General features: G+C 40.0%; 1 protein-coding gene across 2 annotated transcripts; it reads left to right on the top strand.

Moving 5' to 3' along the window:
- The first annotated feature begins 62 nt into the window (after positions 1 to 62).
- Positions 63 to 16,324, top strand: cpt1ab (carnitine palmitoyltransferase 1Ab (liver)). Of its 2 annotated transcripts, none has more exons than XM_068314060.1 (19): positions 63 to 292; positions 2,641 to 2,805; positions 3,175 to 3,317; positions 4,279 to 4,450; positions 5,019 to 5,120; positions 5,350 to 5,487; positions 5,613 to 5,690; positions 6,959 to 7,066; positions 7,904 to 7,991; positions 10,155 to 10,350; positions 10,802 to 10,990; positions 11,091 to 11,196; positions 11,284 to 11,400; positions 11,947 to 12,111; positions 12,516 to 12,647; positions 12,759 to 12,911; positions 13,763 to 13,876; positions 14,074 to 14,166; positions 14,261 to 16,324. In XM_068314060.1, exons 2-19 carry the CDS (start codon positions 2,665 to 2,667, stop codon positions 14,342 to 14,344), a joined length of 2,319 nt encoding a protein of 772 aa, XP_068170161.1. In that variant the 5' UTR covers positions 63 to 292; positions 2,641 to 2,664; the 3' UTR covers positions 14,345 to 16,324. The 2 variants fall into 2 exon arrangements, with proteins under 2 accessions (XP_068170161.1, XP_068170162.1); XM_068314061.1 differs by lacking the exon at positions 7,904 to 7,991 and adding an exon at positions 8,502 to 8,586 and having other exon boundaries at positions 67 to 292.
- Positions 16,325 to 18,784: the final 2,460 nt, after the last annotated feature.

The raw sequence follows: 18,784 nt of genomic DNA, 5'->3' as shown, positions 1-18,784 counted from the left end.
ATATTGAAAAAATAAATTCAAAATAATCATGATTGATGAAGAATTTTGCCCATAATTCTCTGTCTGTTGAGGCCGTAATTGATGGTAAAGATGTGACGTCCTCACACAACCCCTCCATAGCGGAATAGGCCTGCAGGGGGCGCTGTTTCAACCAGGACGCATTCTGAGAAGGGGCAGGCTTTGTCTTTAAGTGTGTGCTCTCATTCATGCAGCGTGTACAGCAGTCACAGCCCGGAGCCGTGTCACCTCTCCGTCAGACGGGACAGCCGTTCTCAGACCGATCAAAGAGTTGGTGAGAAATCTGTCTGCTTTTTTCCCCACTCCGTTTCTTCGTGTTATCGACTCTGTAGTTGTGGAAGTAACTGCAATATGGCTGCAGGGTTTTCGATTGAAAAACAAACCCCCCCCCAAAAAAAGCAAAGCAATTGTGTGAACTACATGTCTGCGCAGTTAACGTTCATGTCGTAGTGTTCTTTCCCTGTCGCGTAACAGCCGTGTTGTGTTTACACTGACGTTCGCTACGTTTTCCTTCATTCGCATCTGCGTCGCGATAAAGCTGGACGGCTTGTGTGCAGCAGTGAGAAATTAATTTAGCAGAAACCAAAGTCCAGGCTTGATCTCAAAGGACGCTGGTGTTTGTAGTCATAGCCTCAAACTGCACTTGGACTTGAAATGTGCTTTCTGTATTTGTGGAGGAGATTAGGAACACAGATATTCCACAGTGACTTTTTTCTGATCTTCCTGTTTTCGTCAGGAATGTTGCTTTAAAGGTCATTGATTTATAACGAGACGGCAGTTCTGCTTTGATGTAATCATTTTACAGCCGTATTATCAGTAATGTCACAGAGTAAGAGTCTGTTTGTGGCGTTGGTCTCTGTTGGTGGGGTGTTGTTGGGCAGGGTTGTACCTGACACCTGCCAGTGAAGGTCAGATCAACTCGACCGTCCTGTCCTTTTCCCGTTAGGACCCTAAAGCACAGGTAACACAGCTGTTTGTTTACGTAGGACCGAAGCACGGCTCACCTTTAAACATGAATAGTCACAGTTGTGAAGGGCGCACACCTGTGAGCCAAATCCTCTCACAGACCACGTGGGCGGAATACATGACAATACAAAAAATAAATAATGTGACGTCCGTATGCTGTCAATATTTGTATGTAGACTGTATGTAATAAGTCATTTAGATTAATAAATGTGCTTTGTTTTACGATCAATGGGGTGTTGGTGTTGGAATCTTAATACAGTACCACTAGGCATGTTTATGCATGTATAAAGACCGTTAAACTGACGTCAATTTATCGGATTAGACGTTGCCGTCTGCCTTTGGTGTGTAAACAGTTTAACTTCGATTATTTTTGAAAGACATACACACAAAACAAACCATTCGTTATGCATTAATTCATGGTAAATATGGTGAGAAAGTGCTCGCCGGCCCTGCGCACCGTGTTCTCAGGTTTATCCGGTAACCAGGAGGCGAAGCTGCGACCTTTCCCCTAGTTTCTGCTGGATCACGTGACGCGGGAGCAGCTGGGGGAGGGGACTGGTTGCTGAAATACATACTGTACTGTTCTGTGTGTGTGTGTGTGTGTGTGTGTGTGTGTGTGTGTGTGTGTGTGTGTGTGTGTGTGTGGACGGCACCGCGGAAGACTAAAATTTGTGAGTGCTCTTGCGGATAGAAATAAGAAATTGGCTGCAAAGACATTTGGTTTTTTTCCCCTCTCTCCTTGCATTAGAAAGCTCGCAGTGTTTCTGACGGCTAGCGAGAGAAGGACGCTTCCTCACAAGACCGCAATGAGTTTGTAGGTCACATGCTGCAAGACTGCATTCCCTAGTAATACTGAGGAAAAAGGATTAACTAATATTTCTAATGCTCTTGGTCACCCTTAATGTATATTAAACCGTTAAGACAAATAAAAAACTGTATTTTTAAATTCCAGAATTTAGAATGTGTCAGCAGCCAGACAACTTCCCTTCTGGGAATAATAAAGTAGAAGTGTGTTTGGCTGGCGGCCTGCCTGTTAGTCTAAATGTCTCTACATCTGTCTAAATATTTATCTAGATGTCTTTTTAGACATTATTTCATATATTCAGTTTTTCTATTAAAAAAAAAAGTCACATCTGTTGTTCCCCTTGTGTTGTTCAAAGTGCATTTTGCAGAATTCTCCCAAAGTCAAGAGTTGAATAAAAATATTATATTAAAATGTTTTGAGTTCGACAATTGTCACTCGTGCAAACAGTGGGTTGTAAGTCTTTAATTTCAGTTGTCAGAAGTAGTTTTCTGGCCGTGAATGTACTGAAGTATCGAAAGTAAGAGTGAAACGATGCTGATGTAATTTTTTTTACCAGGATTGGATGACACATGAACGAGAGAGTTTTAAGAAAAGTTTGTGTTGTCTTTGAGCTCTTATAACATGCTACACCAGCCTAACCAGTCACTTGGTGCCTGAAGAAACTAGTTAACATAGTAGCTAAATTGAGAAGAAACCTGTCCAACTTCTTCATTGGACATCCATTTCTTGGCTCTCTTTTCTAAAAAGAACGCACTATGTGTTATTTTTTTAGGAGCTGGGACATGTACTTTGGTCAGTCTTGTAGAGTGTGCTGTTTCTCTGCTTTTCATGTTTTGTCCTGTTTTCCTTAGGGACTTGATAAAGTTGTAGCCACCATGGCAGAAGCTCACCAGGCGGTGGCCTTCCAGTTCACCGTCACCCCTGATGGCATCGACCTACAGCTTTGCCATGAGGCTCTACGTCAGATCTACCTCTCTGGCCTCCACTCCTGGAAGAAAAGGTTCATTCGCTTCAAGGTCAGACGTGTTACAAAACAAAGAGCAGATTGTGACAAGAAATTTTGATGAACTTGGAAAAAAGTACTAGTTTTTGTTTGCTCTCAACAATTATTATCACACCGGAGGGTCATTGACTCTCATACTAAGTATCAACAATGAAAAAAAACCTTCCTGTCTGTGTTGTGTCCTAACCTTTGGTCTAGTTATATTTCTTAACAGTCGTTATCCCAAACAACTGCTTCAAGTTCACGTCCTTTCATGTCTGTTGTTAATGATATATCCCTGAAGTCAGTTTCAAGACACAAACGCTGCATTATGAAGCAATTTTATGAAAAATAGATTACTGTTAGATTAAGTACGCTGATGACCTTTGCTTACTTTCCGCAGAATGGGGTAATGACTGGTGTATACCCAGGCAGCCCTGCTGGTTTTATGGTAGTGGTTGTGTCCTACATGTCCTACAATAAATACAAAGAATTGGATCCCTCTCTGGGGTTGATTGCCAAGCTGAGCCAACACATTCCCATCAGGTAAGGCTACTGACATCATAAAGAGCCGTAACACAGTGACATCATGCTTGTATTTTTATCTATAAGTAAAGAGACAAAACAAAAGTCACATCATCGACCTGATATAACAACGTAAACAATAAGCCGTATTTCTCGAAATACCACTGTGGAAGAGATGAAGGCTTTGAGCAAACAATGTTGATTTTACCTTATCTGAAAGAGGAAAAGAAGTAAACGTAAGGAAGAAAAGATTAACTGGAAAATACAACACGTGAACATGCCCTGATAAAAAGAAATATGTACAGGTACTAAAGGAGATGGAAAGTTTTGACTCTGTCATTAAGATTTCCACGCTTGCCTCAGGTAGTGTATTTCAGGGAAAACATGCAGGCCCTTTTCTCAGTGCCTCCTGCTTTTGCTTTAGTTGCATTATATTGGACTCTGGCTACCTGGAAAAGAAATCTGCTCCAGACGATCATCGATCCTATAGTCAGCCAAGATTATCATGTAATGTGAGGTGTTTACAGATCGGTTAACAGGTGTCTACAGACAGCGGCCCGAATAATGTCAAACATGTTCAATATTTTACAATTTAAACTGGCTATGATATTGTCAGTCTGGACCAAGTAATACCAAAACAGTAGCCAATAGGAGAAGTATCCTTGAACAGCTGAAAGTGCTGCCAAGTGGTGATATAGACATTGTTAGCTAGAATACTGCTGTTGGCAGGAAGCTTTTCTCACCTCAAATTTAAATTTTTTGTGTTTTTGCCTTTTTCAATTGTCACTAAGGTTTAAGAAATTGTCACAATCCGTTTTACTGAAGTTTTACAAAGTATCTTGCTTGTAGGTGATTCCATTTTTACTTCATTCTGACATCACTTTCCCCTAACTACCCATTTGACCAAACCATTGAGTTGTAACCCTGTCAGCTTTTGTATTCCATTAATCGTCTGCCCTCTTTCCTTTCTCTTTGTTGACAGTCGATATTTGTCTGCAGACAACCAGAGGATAGTAGGAGGTGTTCTGGTGGGAACAGGACTGTGGGTCACCATAATCATGATTATGAGGAATGTCCTCAAGTCCCTGTTGTCGTGGCATGGCTGGATGCATGCACGCCATGGCTCGGTGTCGTGGTCTACCCGTGTGTGGATGGTGAGACAACGAATGAGCTCCTCTGTTCATTTAACGTGAGCAGATTTATACAGCTATTTCCTGTATAAATCTGAGAATACAGCTCTTATCACACTCAGTAGAAGACATGGGAATAGCTTGTGCAGCCCAGTATATAGAAACAGCAATTGGTGTGAATATTTATTCAATAGTTGTACTAACTAGTGTAGAGTGTAAATTAAAGTTAGTTGTTTTTTATTTTGTACAGTGCCAAACGAGAGTGAAGTTGTAGTACGTTATTATTTAATATTTAATTACGTTTCATGAAACTGAATTGAGGCCTACTCTGCATTGTCATGTACTTTTGATGTAGGCCTTAAAATACCTAAAAGTAAAGTATGTGATTTCAAATTGAGCCTTGAAATTGTTAAAATGTAGTAGTTTCCTTTGAAAAGTCCAGAATCACTTGATTTTACAATTTGTAGCACGTGTATGTTTTACAGTTTAATAGGACCCACTGGTGTTGTGGGTTGGCTTTTTAGTCCTGCAGGTTTCTATATGAAACACTGAACTGTAACTTCATTTGTCCTTTCTTTTTCCATTTCTCCAGGTTTTAGTGAAGATATTCTCTGGCAGGAAACCAATGCTGTACAGTTTCCAAAATTCCCTTCCACGGCTACCTGTTCCCTCCATCAAAGACACCTGCAGCAGGGTAAGTTCCACTTTCTAACTCTGAATCTGGCCAGCTGCTGCACTGACAAAATGTAGTTCCTGTAGATCCTTTTTTTTACTTCCTAAGACTGGACTGGAAACCTTGTCAGTCACCATTTTCTGTGTTGGGAATAGATAACTAGATTTTCTGGCATTCCTGCTTTGTCTTGTCTGACAATGGTTGCTTTTGAAGCGATCATCTGTGCTGACTACAAGTTCTGTGTTGAAAGTACTTGGAGTCAGTGCAGCCCCTGATGGATGAAGAGCAGTATGAGCGGATGAAGGGCTTGACTAAAGACTTTGAGAAGAACCTAGGACCCAGATTACAGTGGTACCTCAAACTCAAGTCCTGGTGGGCCTCCAACTACGTGAGTGAGAGTCTCCTTCTCTATCTTTTTCTTTTTTTCCACTCTAAAGTCACAATGTGTAGATGTGGTTCAATAAAACCAATATCTCTTAAATCACCCCCCTCCCCTCCTTTGGTGCTGTACAGGTTAGTGACTGGTGGGAGGAGTATATTTACCTACGTGGTCGAGGGCCTATCATGGTGAACAGCAACTATTATGCCATGGTAAGATGACTCTACTTGCATTAAACAATTTTTACAGGTGAATTCAAAAAGCTCTTTGTATATTTTGTATTTAAAATTTGTGCAACATGACCTGAACCTATCTTTGAGAAAAATACAGAATTTCCTCTTTAATTCTAAACTTTGAATATGAAACCTTAAATAATTCATGTCTGGAGCAGCAGTCACCTGTATTACCTACATAGATCTGTTTTAAAAGGGATGCTCTTCGACAGCTTTATGGTACAATACACAAATAAAGTAATTTAAATGAATGTGTCTGTAAGAAAAGTCAATAAAGCCTCATTACAACTTGACTTTCTAAAATATAATTACTCAACTTTTGTCCTGCAGTAGATGTTGTCCTGTGTTTTGGTAGTCATAGTAACCTGTTTACTAAGAATATATTTATGTTGCATCACTAATCTGATTTCATCGCTGATATAATCATGTGTGATAGCTGTGTTTACTTTGGTGGCCGATTTTGTAAGGCTATTTGTAATGTAAGCCTCAGGTTTTGTGGCTCGAATCTGATCATTTGCTAACTGAAACCGTGAACATTTTCTTATTGCCAGATTTATAAAAAAGAATACTTGCACTACTCCTGCCCGCCAGTCCGATGGTGGAAAGGGAGCGAGCCCCTTACACACATTTAGCTGAGGAAATGACAGAGAAGCAAGGCCTATCACTTATCTCCATCTCCTTAAGAGATGAGTGAAATCAAAAGCATGGGACTACCTTGAGTTTCAGAAAAGTCAGCAAAGATTTATCCTCGAGGCTAAGAACACAGTTTAGAACACACGAGGGCACGCAGTGTTGCTAAATTAGTTTATGCGTCCAACTAGTTCACCCATTTTCTTAAACCCTCTGTGCAGATCAAAGGGTGTGTTTCATTATTGACTTAAATCCAGCCAAGATATGTGTTGAACAAACGGTATTAAATGACCAGTGGAGCTGAAATGATTGAGATTAGTTCATAGTTGTCTACAAAGACTAACTACTGTAAAACACTTGCAGACTAAGAACTTTCAGAAAGTTTATGTGCATCTGAATAATGCAAGAAAAATACCTCACATCTCTAAAGTTAATGTGTTGTATGTCTGCATAGAGCCTTTGACTAGAACAGAAACAACACATCTGTGGATGGTGATTTTCTGATCAGGGGAGCTTTTATCCAAGTCTGATTTCATGTCCTTTGCTTTTCTGGGCTCTGTGACACATGGATGAAATATGACTGATTAATGATTGATTCCTGCTCATCTGTTTTGTAGGATTTCTTGTACGTATTCCCCAGCTCCATCCAGGCTGCCAGGGCAGGTAATGCCATCCATGCCATCATGCTTTACAGGAGAAAACTGGACAGAGCCCAAGTCAAACCAGTGAGTATAGAGCATGTACTAAAGTAGAGTATCCTTTCTGTGTTTGCTCTCTGAGATTATATTGTTCCCTCTCCTGAGGAAGTTGTGTTTTTGCTGAACTTTGGTTCACGATAGACATTGTTCAAGCTGTGATGTTAACTCTACTAGTAAATGTTTAGCCTTATTCATCACATGTAATTGGTTTCTGATATATTGATTAATAGCTGTTATCTCATTGTGTTAATGTTTGAAGTTTACAATGAAAGTTTACCTTTCATCACACATGTGTTTGCTTTTGACACAGACACGTGTTATTGTCCACAGCTCTGAATGTATAACACTGATTATCAAATGAGCCACGCGCTGTGCTTGTTGCTTGTTCTGAAGGAAGTACAGCTTATAAGGTTTTTCTAAAAGTGTAAAAAACAATGAGTCTAAATGAATGCTCCTTTTTTTGTACGTCTCCGTTTCCATTACCAGCCTGCATGAACCATAAAGGTGGAGTCAGCCATTCTGATGATTACAGCTGTTTGAATGCAACAAACAAATATATGCCAACATAAATTGCAAGCCAAACATTACACCATGTTGACATGGTAATATTTCTAATGGTGGTGTTACCATTGTGGCGTGGCTTCAGACGACAAAAAAAAATGAGATTAGAAAAATTGGATTAGAGTTGCTGACGACATCTTTAAGTGCAAATTCTTTTTGGGTTTGCACAATTTCCTACAATGACTGTCTGTATGCATTAATAAAGTAGGAACACAGATGCATGAGCTTGCTGTGTGACACACTCACATTCAGTTGTCTTTGTTCTACTGTTTTGTCCATTTGCTGTGTCGGACGCTGCGTTAGATATACTTGCTGGCAAACAAGGTTCCTCTGTGTTCGGCTCAATGGGAGCGGATGTTTAACACCACCCGCCTCCCTGGTTTGGAGACAGGTAAGAGGAGGGCACATCTCCATAGTGCCCTCGGACCCCCTACCCAGTGATCCTTGCTATTGCCGTGGCAATGGCCATTGGAAACCCTGACTTCTAGACTCACTTTCAATAGTACAGCCCTGGAGCTATCCTTCTTCTCAATTTGGTTTGGCTTCTCAATTGGAGATACACATATTTAAAGTTTATTCAATGTGCAAGATATATAAAATTACTTACACATGATCAAAAATCCAGCGCAAATACCAGGGCTTTGCTGATGTTATTGAGATAGAAGACCACTGGTTTCTGGATTCCCACACCATCCCTGTCATTTCTCCTTCCCTGGCAGCCTTCTGAGGTCCCTTTGGTTCCTTAAGATTACTTATCATTCCAATCCTCATCGCTTTGTCTCTACTTCATCATCCATGCTGTTGTCCCTGTAGGTGTGTGACTGCTGCTGCTCCTCTCTGGGGATTTTAGTGAGTTAGTTTGCCATCTCTCTGTTTTTGACTCTCCCCTTTTACGTTTCAGCTCATGCTCCTACACACTATTCCCATGTGCTCAGCCCAATACGAGCGCATGTTCAACACGAGTCGTGTCCCAGGTGTAGACACAGGTAGAGTCTTAAGCAGTGCCGCCTCCTTCGTACTACTCCTGCTGTACATTCCTCTCCATTGGACTTTTGTCCAATTAGAAATGATCTGATCTCCACAGACTAATAATGCATGTTTGTTAGTCTGTGTAGATTCAGGGACTAATGCATGTGACTCACATCTGATGTTGAGTTTAAGAGAGGAAACACTGACAAGTTTGAGGTATAAGCTGGAAATGTCAAAATGGTGACATGCCACATGTGTAAACACAGACACTTATAAAGACATGCTTGTATAAAGCAAATTAACGGGCATTATATGTTATACGTTACATGCCTGTGTACAATTGGGTAAGAATGATAAGGGAATACCCATTATCAGATCATTCTGTGATTTCCTGATGGTGCTCATGGGCCTGCATCAAAAATAAATATGTGACCTCTGAAAACACGACTAGAAGAACCAGTTCTTTATGGACCACCTATCCTGTTTGTTTCCACTAGTCCCAGCTGACATTTGGCGGGAGGCGGGGTCCAACCTGTTGATCTCAGGGCTACACGAAAGACGAGCAACCAGTCACACTTACAGTCATTCCTGTCAGCAATATTAGAGTCACCGATTCACCAATATTATATTGTTTTTGATAGTGGGGAGGAAGCCAGAGAATTTGGAGAGTATCCACGCAGCCATGTGGAGAACATGCCAAGTCCACCCAGAAGAGTCCTAAAATTCCTACAAGAAGTCCCGCATTTTTTAAATGATAGAGAAAAGACAGTTCTTTTACGACATACAGGTGGAAATAATAAGCGAGTGTTGGGGCTTGATTTGGGACATTTCTGGGTTTAATTAGGTTCATACATGGCTGATAGTACTCCACAAACCAGTTGGTGAAATAGAGTGAATTACATTAAGCAAAAGAACTTATTTCCCTGTTTTATGCCAAATGTATTGAATGTGTATTTCAGTAATCGTCACTCAGCAGTCAATCCCCATATTCAGATGAGCGATGAATCAACAGTAGACTCAGTATTACCTGGACGTGAGGTTGTTGTTGGTTTGGGATTGGTCCTGGCATCCTCCTCTACTTTGTCTTTTCTATAACAAGGGAAATGCTTGTTTGAACAATGAAACAATATATTTTTATGTAAGCAGCTATTATTTCTGAGGTAATTTCTTTTGGTTGATGTGTTGTTCAAAGAATCATTTCTCAATTAATTGTATTCTAAACCACTGCCCTGTTCCAAAATTACTTTCCCTTGTCATCTCACCTCCTGCACTACCCATTTCTGCTTCAGTTTTTTTAAATTGGTCAATAACCCATCATCATAGTTCACTTTCAAATCAGCTGTTGTAGATTAGAAATTTGTAAGAAGAACGTGGTTACACAATATATTGTCATGGATGCTGTGGATATCACATCATTTTACCACTGTAACCAGGAACTGGTTACTAAACTATTATTATATTATTACAAGTGCTGTGATATCCACACTGCATTCAAAGTGCTTTTTTAATATTTGTAGTTAAAACACTTCTAATTTCCACTATTTCCACTTTTTCTCTTTTCTTACAAATGGTCTCTTTTTCCTAGACACCCTGCAACATATGAATGAGAGCAAACACATAGCTGTTTATCATAAGGGCCGCTTCTTTAAGGTGTGGATGTTTTATGACGGGCGGCTGCTGTTGCCACGGGAGATTGAGCAACAGATGGAGAGGATCTTGGCAGACAAGTCAGAGCCTTTGCCAGGGGAAGAGAAACTAGCTGCACTTACCGCAGGGGAAAGGTTGGTAGCATTACATGACTGAACCATTGTTAAGGCTACACAATCAGGGAATATGGTGCTGATATTGACCAGTAGTGGAAAAATGTGTTCAAAGCTTGATTCATTAAGGTAGTCTGCATTTAACTGGAATTATAGTGTTGCTGCACTGAAAACATACAGTGAGAAGTAAAGGTTGAAATAGATTTAACATCACATCTTAAAAAAATAAACCATGAATCACAGCAACATAAAACTTCATTATAATATCCCTGTATCAGAAATGGCAGATAGTTCCTCTGATCTCTGATAAGTAGAAATCAAAGAATAATATGCTTTATTTTTGTGCTTCATAACTGTGGCGACTGAGACGGAAGTTCTGTATCTCATCCACACGTCATATTTTTCTCATAATGGAGAGAACCTTGACTCCTACAAGGCATTGCCTCAGGTCTGGCTTAATTTGACACTACAGGACTCCGTGGGCCAGTGCTCGTGAGACATACTTCAGCCGCGGTAAGAATAAGCAGTCTCTGGACGCCATTGAGAAGGCAGCCTTCTTTGTGACCCTCGATGACACCGAGCAGCGCTATGACATTAACAACCCAGTCAAGTCTCTGGACAGTTATGCCAAGTCTCTGCTCCATGGGAAGTGTTACGACAGGTAGGATGGATAAAGTAGATCTGTAAAGCAATTCTGATTGAATTGCAGTGAAAGCAGACTACTACATAAATATATGTTGTGTTTGTTTGTTTCCATTCAGGTGGTTTGATAAATCCTTTAACCTGATCATTTTCAAGAATGGCACCATGGGACTAAATGCAGAGCATTCCTGGGCAGACGCTCCCATCATTGGCCATCTGTGGGAGGTATCTGTGTTGACTATTGAAGTTAATTTGTAATTATAATCCTTAGAAAAGTCAATCATGTTAAAACTGTAAACCTTTGTGTTACAGCATGTCCTTTCTATGGATCCTATTAAGCTGGGATATACCGAGGAAGATCACTGCCACGGGGTCCCCCACCCCAACCTGCCAGGTCCTCAGCGGCTACAGTGGGACATCCCTGCTCAGGTAAGGTCTTGGTTATGTTCAATACATGGACTTCTTTCAAAAAGTTTTCTTAATGCTCTGAATGGCCACACTTTAAAGAAAAAGCAGGCAGCAAAGAGGGAAGACATTATTAGGAAGCAGGATGTGAGATTGAATGTCTGCTCGTCAGTTGTGTAGGGTTACAGTTTCTGACTCCTGTAAGGTGATTGATGAGGGTGTGTGTCGCCCAGTTTTACCATCTGTAATGCATTTCAAATGAAGAATGCTGGTGGTTTAATATTGCTGTCTTGATGCTGTATTTGAGATTTGATAGCAGGCATTGCTTCCCTCTGCTGGTAACTTGAACTACATGCACCAATGTGTGACGTATTCCTTGAATTCAAAGACATGGACAACAAACTGTTGGCGATTTTACATTTAAAGTTGTACATGAGAATTGAATAATTCTTGAAGAAGTTCCATTGCCTTTGCCAATAAGCATTCTATTATTCTGAGCTATTCTGGCATTGAGAAATAGTTTCACAAATCGGTCGTCATCTGCTCATGTGATTCTGTTTCTTCCTTTAGTGTCAGGAGGTCATCCAGAGTTCTCTGACAGTCGCCACAACTCTAGCTGATGATGTGGACTCACACATTTTCCCCTTCAACGACTTTGGCAAAGGTCTGATTAAGAAGTGCCGTACCAGTCCTGATGCCTTCATACAGATCGCCCTACAGTTGGCCCATTATAGGGTCAGTATATTGATGAAATTATTTCCTGGCAAATGTGACTTCTGACACTGTGCATTTATTTATTTGCAATGTAGTGTATTTTGTGTTCTACATGAACACGTGTACATCTGATGCAGCTCGTGTTTATGAATTCCACCAGAGGGCAGTCACAGTGTGTCAGACAACATATTATCAGTTGAACCCTGCAGATCAGTGCTTTAATATAAACTAGTTTTGCAATTTACTTAATAATTACAGCAGAACAAAAATGTAATATTTTTTGTGAAATTAGCATAATTCATGTTATATAAAATCAAATGCATGTCACTCTATACATCAGTATTTGAAAAGCCTGACTAACCCATTGACTATAAAGCGGCTTCTTATGGTCTCTCTTTTTAATGACCTCGGCTCTATATCACCAGGATAGAGGAAAGTTCTGCTTGACGTATGAAGCCTCCATGACGCGTTTGTTCCGTGAGGGACGAACGGAAACCGTGCGCTCCTGCACCATGGATACTTGTGCTTTTGTTCGTTCCATGATCGGACATGAGACAGTAAGTCTAAACTGCAGCAGCACACCACACCTCTGATTATACAAGTGATCCAGTCATGTTATCATGTTCTGCAATTGTTTGTTCACTGTTGTCTTTGTCCTTCCCACTCAGAGAGAACAACGTCTCAAGTTGCTCAAACAGGCATCAGAGAATCACCAAAACTTGTACCGCCTGGCGATGACGGGACAGGGCATTGATCGCCACCTTTTCTGTCTCTATGTTGTTTCTAAATACCTGGGGGAGGACTCACCCTTCCTCAAGGAGGTATGAGGCATCGTTGGAAGTTACTGTGAGGTTTCTGCTCTGAAATTATAACCCCCATCACCCACCTACCCACTACCACCATCACAAGTGATATGTGAGCCATGTGAACCAGCACTGACTAGGGCCCGTACTCTTATCAATTTACAGCATTATAAACAAAGTGTGTGTGGTGGAGTGCATCTGCTCTCTTTTTCACACAGTGATGAAGAGTTTAGAATGGTCACCTGTTAAACCGTCAACATTGCTCACAAAATGACATTTTCCATGATTCAACATTCTTAGTCTTGACCCACAGACTGTAAAATCACTGTCGGATTAAGTTTGGACTGGTTATAAATCAAAATAGTTTTAAATGAACTATGGAGAGATTAATTAAGTACAGTAATAATTAGGTAAAGTGGTTGAGCAGAAACTTATTCCGGACTCAATAATCTCAAAAAATAACCAGCAAATATATAAAAATAATTTCAGAAAAGCCTGTTTTAAACCCAGGAATAATATGTTTCCTTTAATTCCACTTTTATTCTTTCTGTCCTGGAAGCCAGGTCAAATGTTTTCAGCATAGCTATTTCAGACTAGACCTTTACTTACCTTTCTCTGGTAACAGTGAGCAGACTGGGCTCTTCATACTCCTCTGCTTCTACAACTCACAAGCAGTCATAATAAACTGTCTAGAGAAAGAATAAATCAAATTTATCCTGTTTTGTCTTTTGACATGTGACATAGCTTCTCACTGAATATATTATTGAAGAAATTGGCGTCAGGATCCAAAGGGGGTTTCTTTGGTTGGGAATAAAGCATGACTCTGCTGGCATCTGTGACTCATTTAATGCTGCTGCTTTTCTGTTCAGGTCCTGTCTGAGCCTTGGAGGCTGTCCACCAGTCAGACCCCTCTGCAGCAGATCGAGTTGTTTGATTTGGTGAAGCATCCGGAGTACGTGTCCTCTGGAGGAGGATTTGGTCCAGTAAGTTATCGTTAAGTTTTTAGTCATATTGAAAGATATACTATAGGTGTTTTGCTTCTGTTCTTCAATTAATTTAATTTAAAAATGTAATTTGTGCCTTCCTTTGATGATTCCATCAATCAAAAACGATTGGGCAATAGCGTTTGGTTTTTTCCTAAAATTATATATACCATTTCCCTTTCTTCTTCTTCCTTCAGGTGGCTGATGATGGTTATGGTGTCTCCTACATCATTGTTGGTGAGAACCTCATCAACTTCCATATCTCCAGCAAATGCTCGAGTCCAGAAACGGTAAGTTTATTAGTTTTTAAATATTGCAGACCGTTAAGATTTTGTCTGTTCTTTAAAGAGGCCATTATTTTTTCTTCTTCTTTCATTCTTCCAGGACTCTCACCGCTTTGGCGCTAACATCAGACAGGCAATGCTGGACATGCTGGACCTCTTCCAGCTGGAAAAAAACTCCAAGTGATTTTTAACATAAAGTACTATGTTAAGCAAAATATCTATTCTTCCTGAAGCGTGTACAGAATTAAATGTTGGATTTGGGATTGTTTTACCAGTTAGAGTAAATGATGTTATGGTAATAAGAATAGTTGATGAAACAATACGGTCAATAGGCGTGTGAGGTGGTTATGTATTGTGTATATAGGCAAGGTGAGATCATGTAGTTTTGGGGACAGATCAAAGTTTTAATTTATAGTACTGAATGCACCGATGCCTTAGTGACCCGCTAGTGTAAGCGGGGCAAAAAGGGAGGAGAATATCAGAGCTGCTGTAGTCTGAGATCCGATTTTTGGAAGTGTAGTCAGACTGAAACTGAAAGATTGTTCAGCTGCATCATCCAATATTTGCATGTTTTGAAAGCTCGTGCAATATTTCTCATAGTTTTTATTCCAGAGATGAAAATGCTTTTAATCATCTCCACAAAGGAGATTCTTTTCAACCACTTAGTTGGGGGGCTGGTTGGTTTGGCACCAGGATTACCTAAAAACCACTTGTGAGATTACCATAAAGCGTGACAGAAGGATGACAAGGAGACAGGAAAACCCTGTTTAATTTTGGTGTTATCAAAATAAAGGGACCAATTCTGCATTATTTATCCTGACATTGCAAGATGTTTTTCCCCCCTGGATTACCTTGCAGCAATATTTTTGATGGGGGTTGGTATTGGTCAGGCGAACTAAACAGTGATTTCGTTAAGCTCTACCAACGGTACGCACACAACCTAAGACCATTCTGGTAATTCTTTTCAAAACATTCTGACCAATGAAATTGTAGGGAGACAGAATGTTAAAGTTCATCAACAAATTTCATATTTCAGTTAATTAAATTTTGCTCAGTGTTTCATCCACTACTGGGTCTGATACGTGATTTTAACAAGTTGCAGATATTTATCCACGTCATTGATTCTTGCCACTGTGCAATCAACAGATGGTTGCCTTTTGGAGTTCGGTATACAATCAGATTGTTTGTTAATCATTTTAGTTGCCATGGTTTATAATATTGTAACACAGTGTGTTTTTGTCATTTTCATACTCAGGTTTACTAAGTTGGTGTTTTAGGGCGCTGGCTGCAGCACTGGAATTTCTAGTGATTATCTTGGCATGTAGAGCAGAAAAGGATCTAAATGCAGGACAGCACCGTCCTCAATTTAAAGGTGGATAGGGTTGTAGTAACACGTTTGCTGTGGAGTGAGCGATTAGGATGAAACGGTTTGTGTCTTTGATGAACTTCACTTGCACAACTTTCTAGTCTGACAGTGTGGAGTGGACTGTGAATATTTTTGTTTGAAAAATATAAAAATAAATTTAAAAAGATGGGTTAACTGTACTTAAACTCTGTTGTTCACTCCATGGCTGGCTGTTTAGTTCTAGCGAGCTAAAGATGAGTTGTAAACTTTTATGAGTAAAGTGTCAAGTTGTTAGTTCCTGCATAGTGACTTTGCAGTTGTCAAGATATGGTGCTCAGTTGCTTGATAGGTTATTTTGTCTTTGCGGTTCATAAGGAGTTGATTTTCTCATACAAATGCTGGGGAAACGCAGAAAAGAAGGATCTGCCACTTGTCCCAATGCATTTTTTGTTATGTATATGTTGTCATGTCATCCTATTTATTTTTTTGTCCATGTTTTCAACTCTTTATTTGACACACATGAACAATTAGCGATTGAATGTTGCAAAAATGATGCACGCTAAGTTAAAGCTTTGCTTATTTAGTGAGAACAGACTTAATACTTGTTTTTTTCTGATATGATGGCTCTGTTTTCACAGATTATGCCACTATGTTGTAGTTGTATGACATTTTCTCTGCGTAGACCTCACGTTTACACTACTGTATGGTGTTTGAGGATGAAGCTGTAGATCTTTGCCTTTAATGTAAAGATGTGTAAAAAGATGAGCAGCTTATATACCAAAACAGGTTCTAACAATAAAATGGATGTCAGACAGCATATTCACTCCGAGTTTGTCATCTTTTACTGAGAAATTATTCACAAGAAGACACTGAGATTGTAAAATTTCTTCACTTGAGGGAAACGTTCTCCCAACCATGTAAAAACAATCTGATTTTGGGCCTAGAACTGTTCCCTCGAACGTGGAGGTGCTGATTCTCACACCACCTTCACGCTTGGCCTCAAACCGTTCCAGATTGATGAACCCGGTAACACAATGTCATCTGCAACAAACAAATTCAGGTTCCACCAAACTGGATGTCATTCTCAGATTTTGTCTATGAGCATCACCAACAGATTGAAAAATCATCTGCATTGTTAGTGTTTCTGCCTCGACAAAGATGATACCATCCCATCATATGTCCCTATAGTCTGGTTGGGATCAGAGTTATACTCTACATCTGGCGATTCAACTCATTTTAATTCTTAAGACGCTAAAAAAATGACAGATAATAGAAGACTGAATTGTATGATTCAGGGTGTTTGAGGTACAGTCAGAGGAAGAACACCACAACCGAAATATAGGGTTATTTTTCTAGAATAACTGTCAAATTAATGGTGCAAATATAATTTTAAGTAGCTTCTAATGCTTGAGGAATACTATGAGGATCAAACTATCAGTTATTGCTGTGACCAAAGGGGAAACAAAGCTTCCTTGATTGACATATACATTTATGGTGTCTATGGATTGGGGGAAAAAAACATTGCATTTTCTACCTGTTTTTCTTGCTGTTCTGTTGATAGTGCTAGAGGAAAACATTATGGGATGGACAAAATGATTAAAATTCATCCCGAGGGATCTATGTAAGTGTTGGATCTAATGTCATGGCAGTCCATTCATATTTAACCACAAAAACTGTCACAAGAGTCGGGGGGGGGGGGGGGGGCATTAGGGGATTACCGTCTAGGGACCATGGGGGTCTGTCGTTTCAGTTCGTCACATTTTCAGAACTACTGCTGTCTGCTTTAAAGAGTTGGAATGCCAAACACTGTCATTCCCGTAGTCGGGCCACCAACATGGTAAATATTTGCTGACTGCTGCCACAGTCATGTTTTTAACCTGGTGGTATTAAGACCCGTGTTGCCTGACTGTTTGCTCAGTGATTATCTGTAGGTCAATCAATTGATTCCTGAATTCCTGAATTTCCCTTGGGATCATTAAAGTATATATCTATCTATCTCTATCTATCTATCTATCAATTGAAATGACCTCTGTCAAGCACAAAGTTCATATTCCTTCAGACTATTTGCCTCTCTGGTGATGGCAATGTTTATTAATCTTTCTCTGGTCTGACAATTTATAATCCCACTGAAACTGGTCTAGTGTGAAAATGAGATCTTTCCTTCCTTAGCTCAGTGTTAACTTAATCATAAGGAAGCTGCACGCTGCCATCAGACCAGGTGGTTGGTCTCAAATAGATGGCACCCGGGAGCCAGAGTCGTCTTTGAAGATATTAATAAGTCATTCCACCGGGGCTGCTCAGGGAATATTCACCTATTAATTAAAATTAAATGGAAGGCATAGAAAGGGACTGTGAGGTGACAGATTCCAAAGGAGGACAGAGGCAGGAAGTCATTACATGTGACAGTTTCTGTCTCGCTGCTGTCCACCACACTTCCTCCACACCAACCTTCCCCTTCCCCACAGCAGGCTAACCTTTCAAGACTGCATTCCTGAGATCTGTTTTCTCCCTACCTACTCTGGGAACCTGCAGCTTGGCCATTTTAATTAAAGGATTACTTCCACAGCTAAAACTTGGAATGCCATCACCTCATGAGTTTGATGAATAAAAACTTTTTTTATCTGGCTTTTTGTGCAACGAGGGTTTTTGCTTAGGAGAAAGGCAGTGTTTTTTTCCTGATCAAAATCTAAGATTTGGAGGTAAACTAGGACAAACGCATTCAGTATAATCAACAGAGTCAACCAGCTGGCTTCTGGAAGGGAAGACTTTAAATTCTACACCTAATTGGCAAGCTGGAAAACCCATTCACTCAAGAGCATACACTGAAACTCAAAACCTTGACTTGCTCTTTCTAAAAGTAGACTTTGGGAGAGATCTGCAACCTCTGCTTGTCACCAGTTTAATTCTTCTTATGCCACTTCTTCCATAACACTCTCATGCAAGCGGAGGGCCGATGTTGCATAATTTGTTTTTTATAAGCTAATCATTCGTGTAGGAGCAGGGATGTCCCTTTTTTGTCTGACAGCTTTTTTCATTGGAGAATAATGTTTTCATTGCAACACCTATAAGTAAATCATGTCATTCATGATTGGATTTTGGCAGGACAGCTCGTTTTTCCTGTACTGCTGGACAACTTACATAAGGCTCTGTTATACCCCAAACTAATTGGGTTGAGTGTAACAAGTCGAATGAGGACAAAATAATTGGATAATGCTGTCTTTTATTATTTCATAGAAACTATTCACATTAAACCAAATTTCTATTAACAATTTAAAAAAA

Source organism: Antennarius striatus, chromosome 4, assembly GCF_040054535.1.
Source record: "Antennarius striatus isolate MH-2024 chromosome 4, ASM4005453v1, whole genome shotgun sequence".
Classification (NCBI taxonomy): domain Eukaryota; kingdom Metazoa; phylum Chordata; class Actinopteri; order Lophiiformes; family Antennariidae; genus Antennarius; species Antennarius striatus.
This window is presented reverse-complemented; position numbering and strand designations above follow the sequence as displayed.

Excerpts from the sequence above, each read along its gene's own strand:
- cpt1ab (XM_068314060.1), top strand. The coding sequence starts at position 2,665 with ATGGCAGAAGCTCACCAGGCGGTGGCCTTCCAGTTCACCGTCACCCCT. Across the intron at positions 5,121-5,349 it reads TCAAAGACACCTGCAGCAGG|TACTTGGAGTCAGTGCAGCC; the intron begins GTAAGTTCCACT and ends CTGTGTTGAAAG. Across the intron at positions 7,067-7,903 it reads ACAGAGCCCAAGTCAAACCA|ATATACTTGCTGGCAAACAA; the intron begins GTGAGTATAGAG and ends ACGCTGCGTTAG.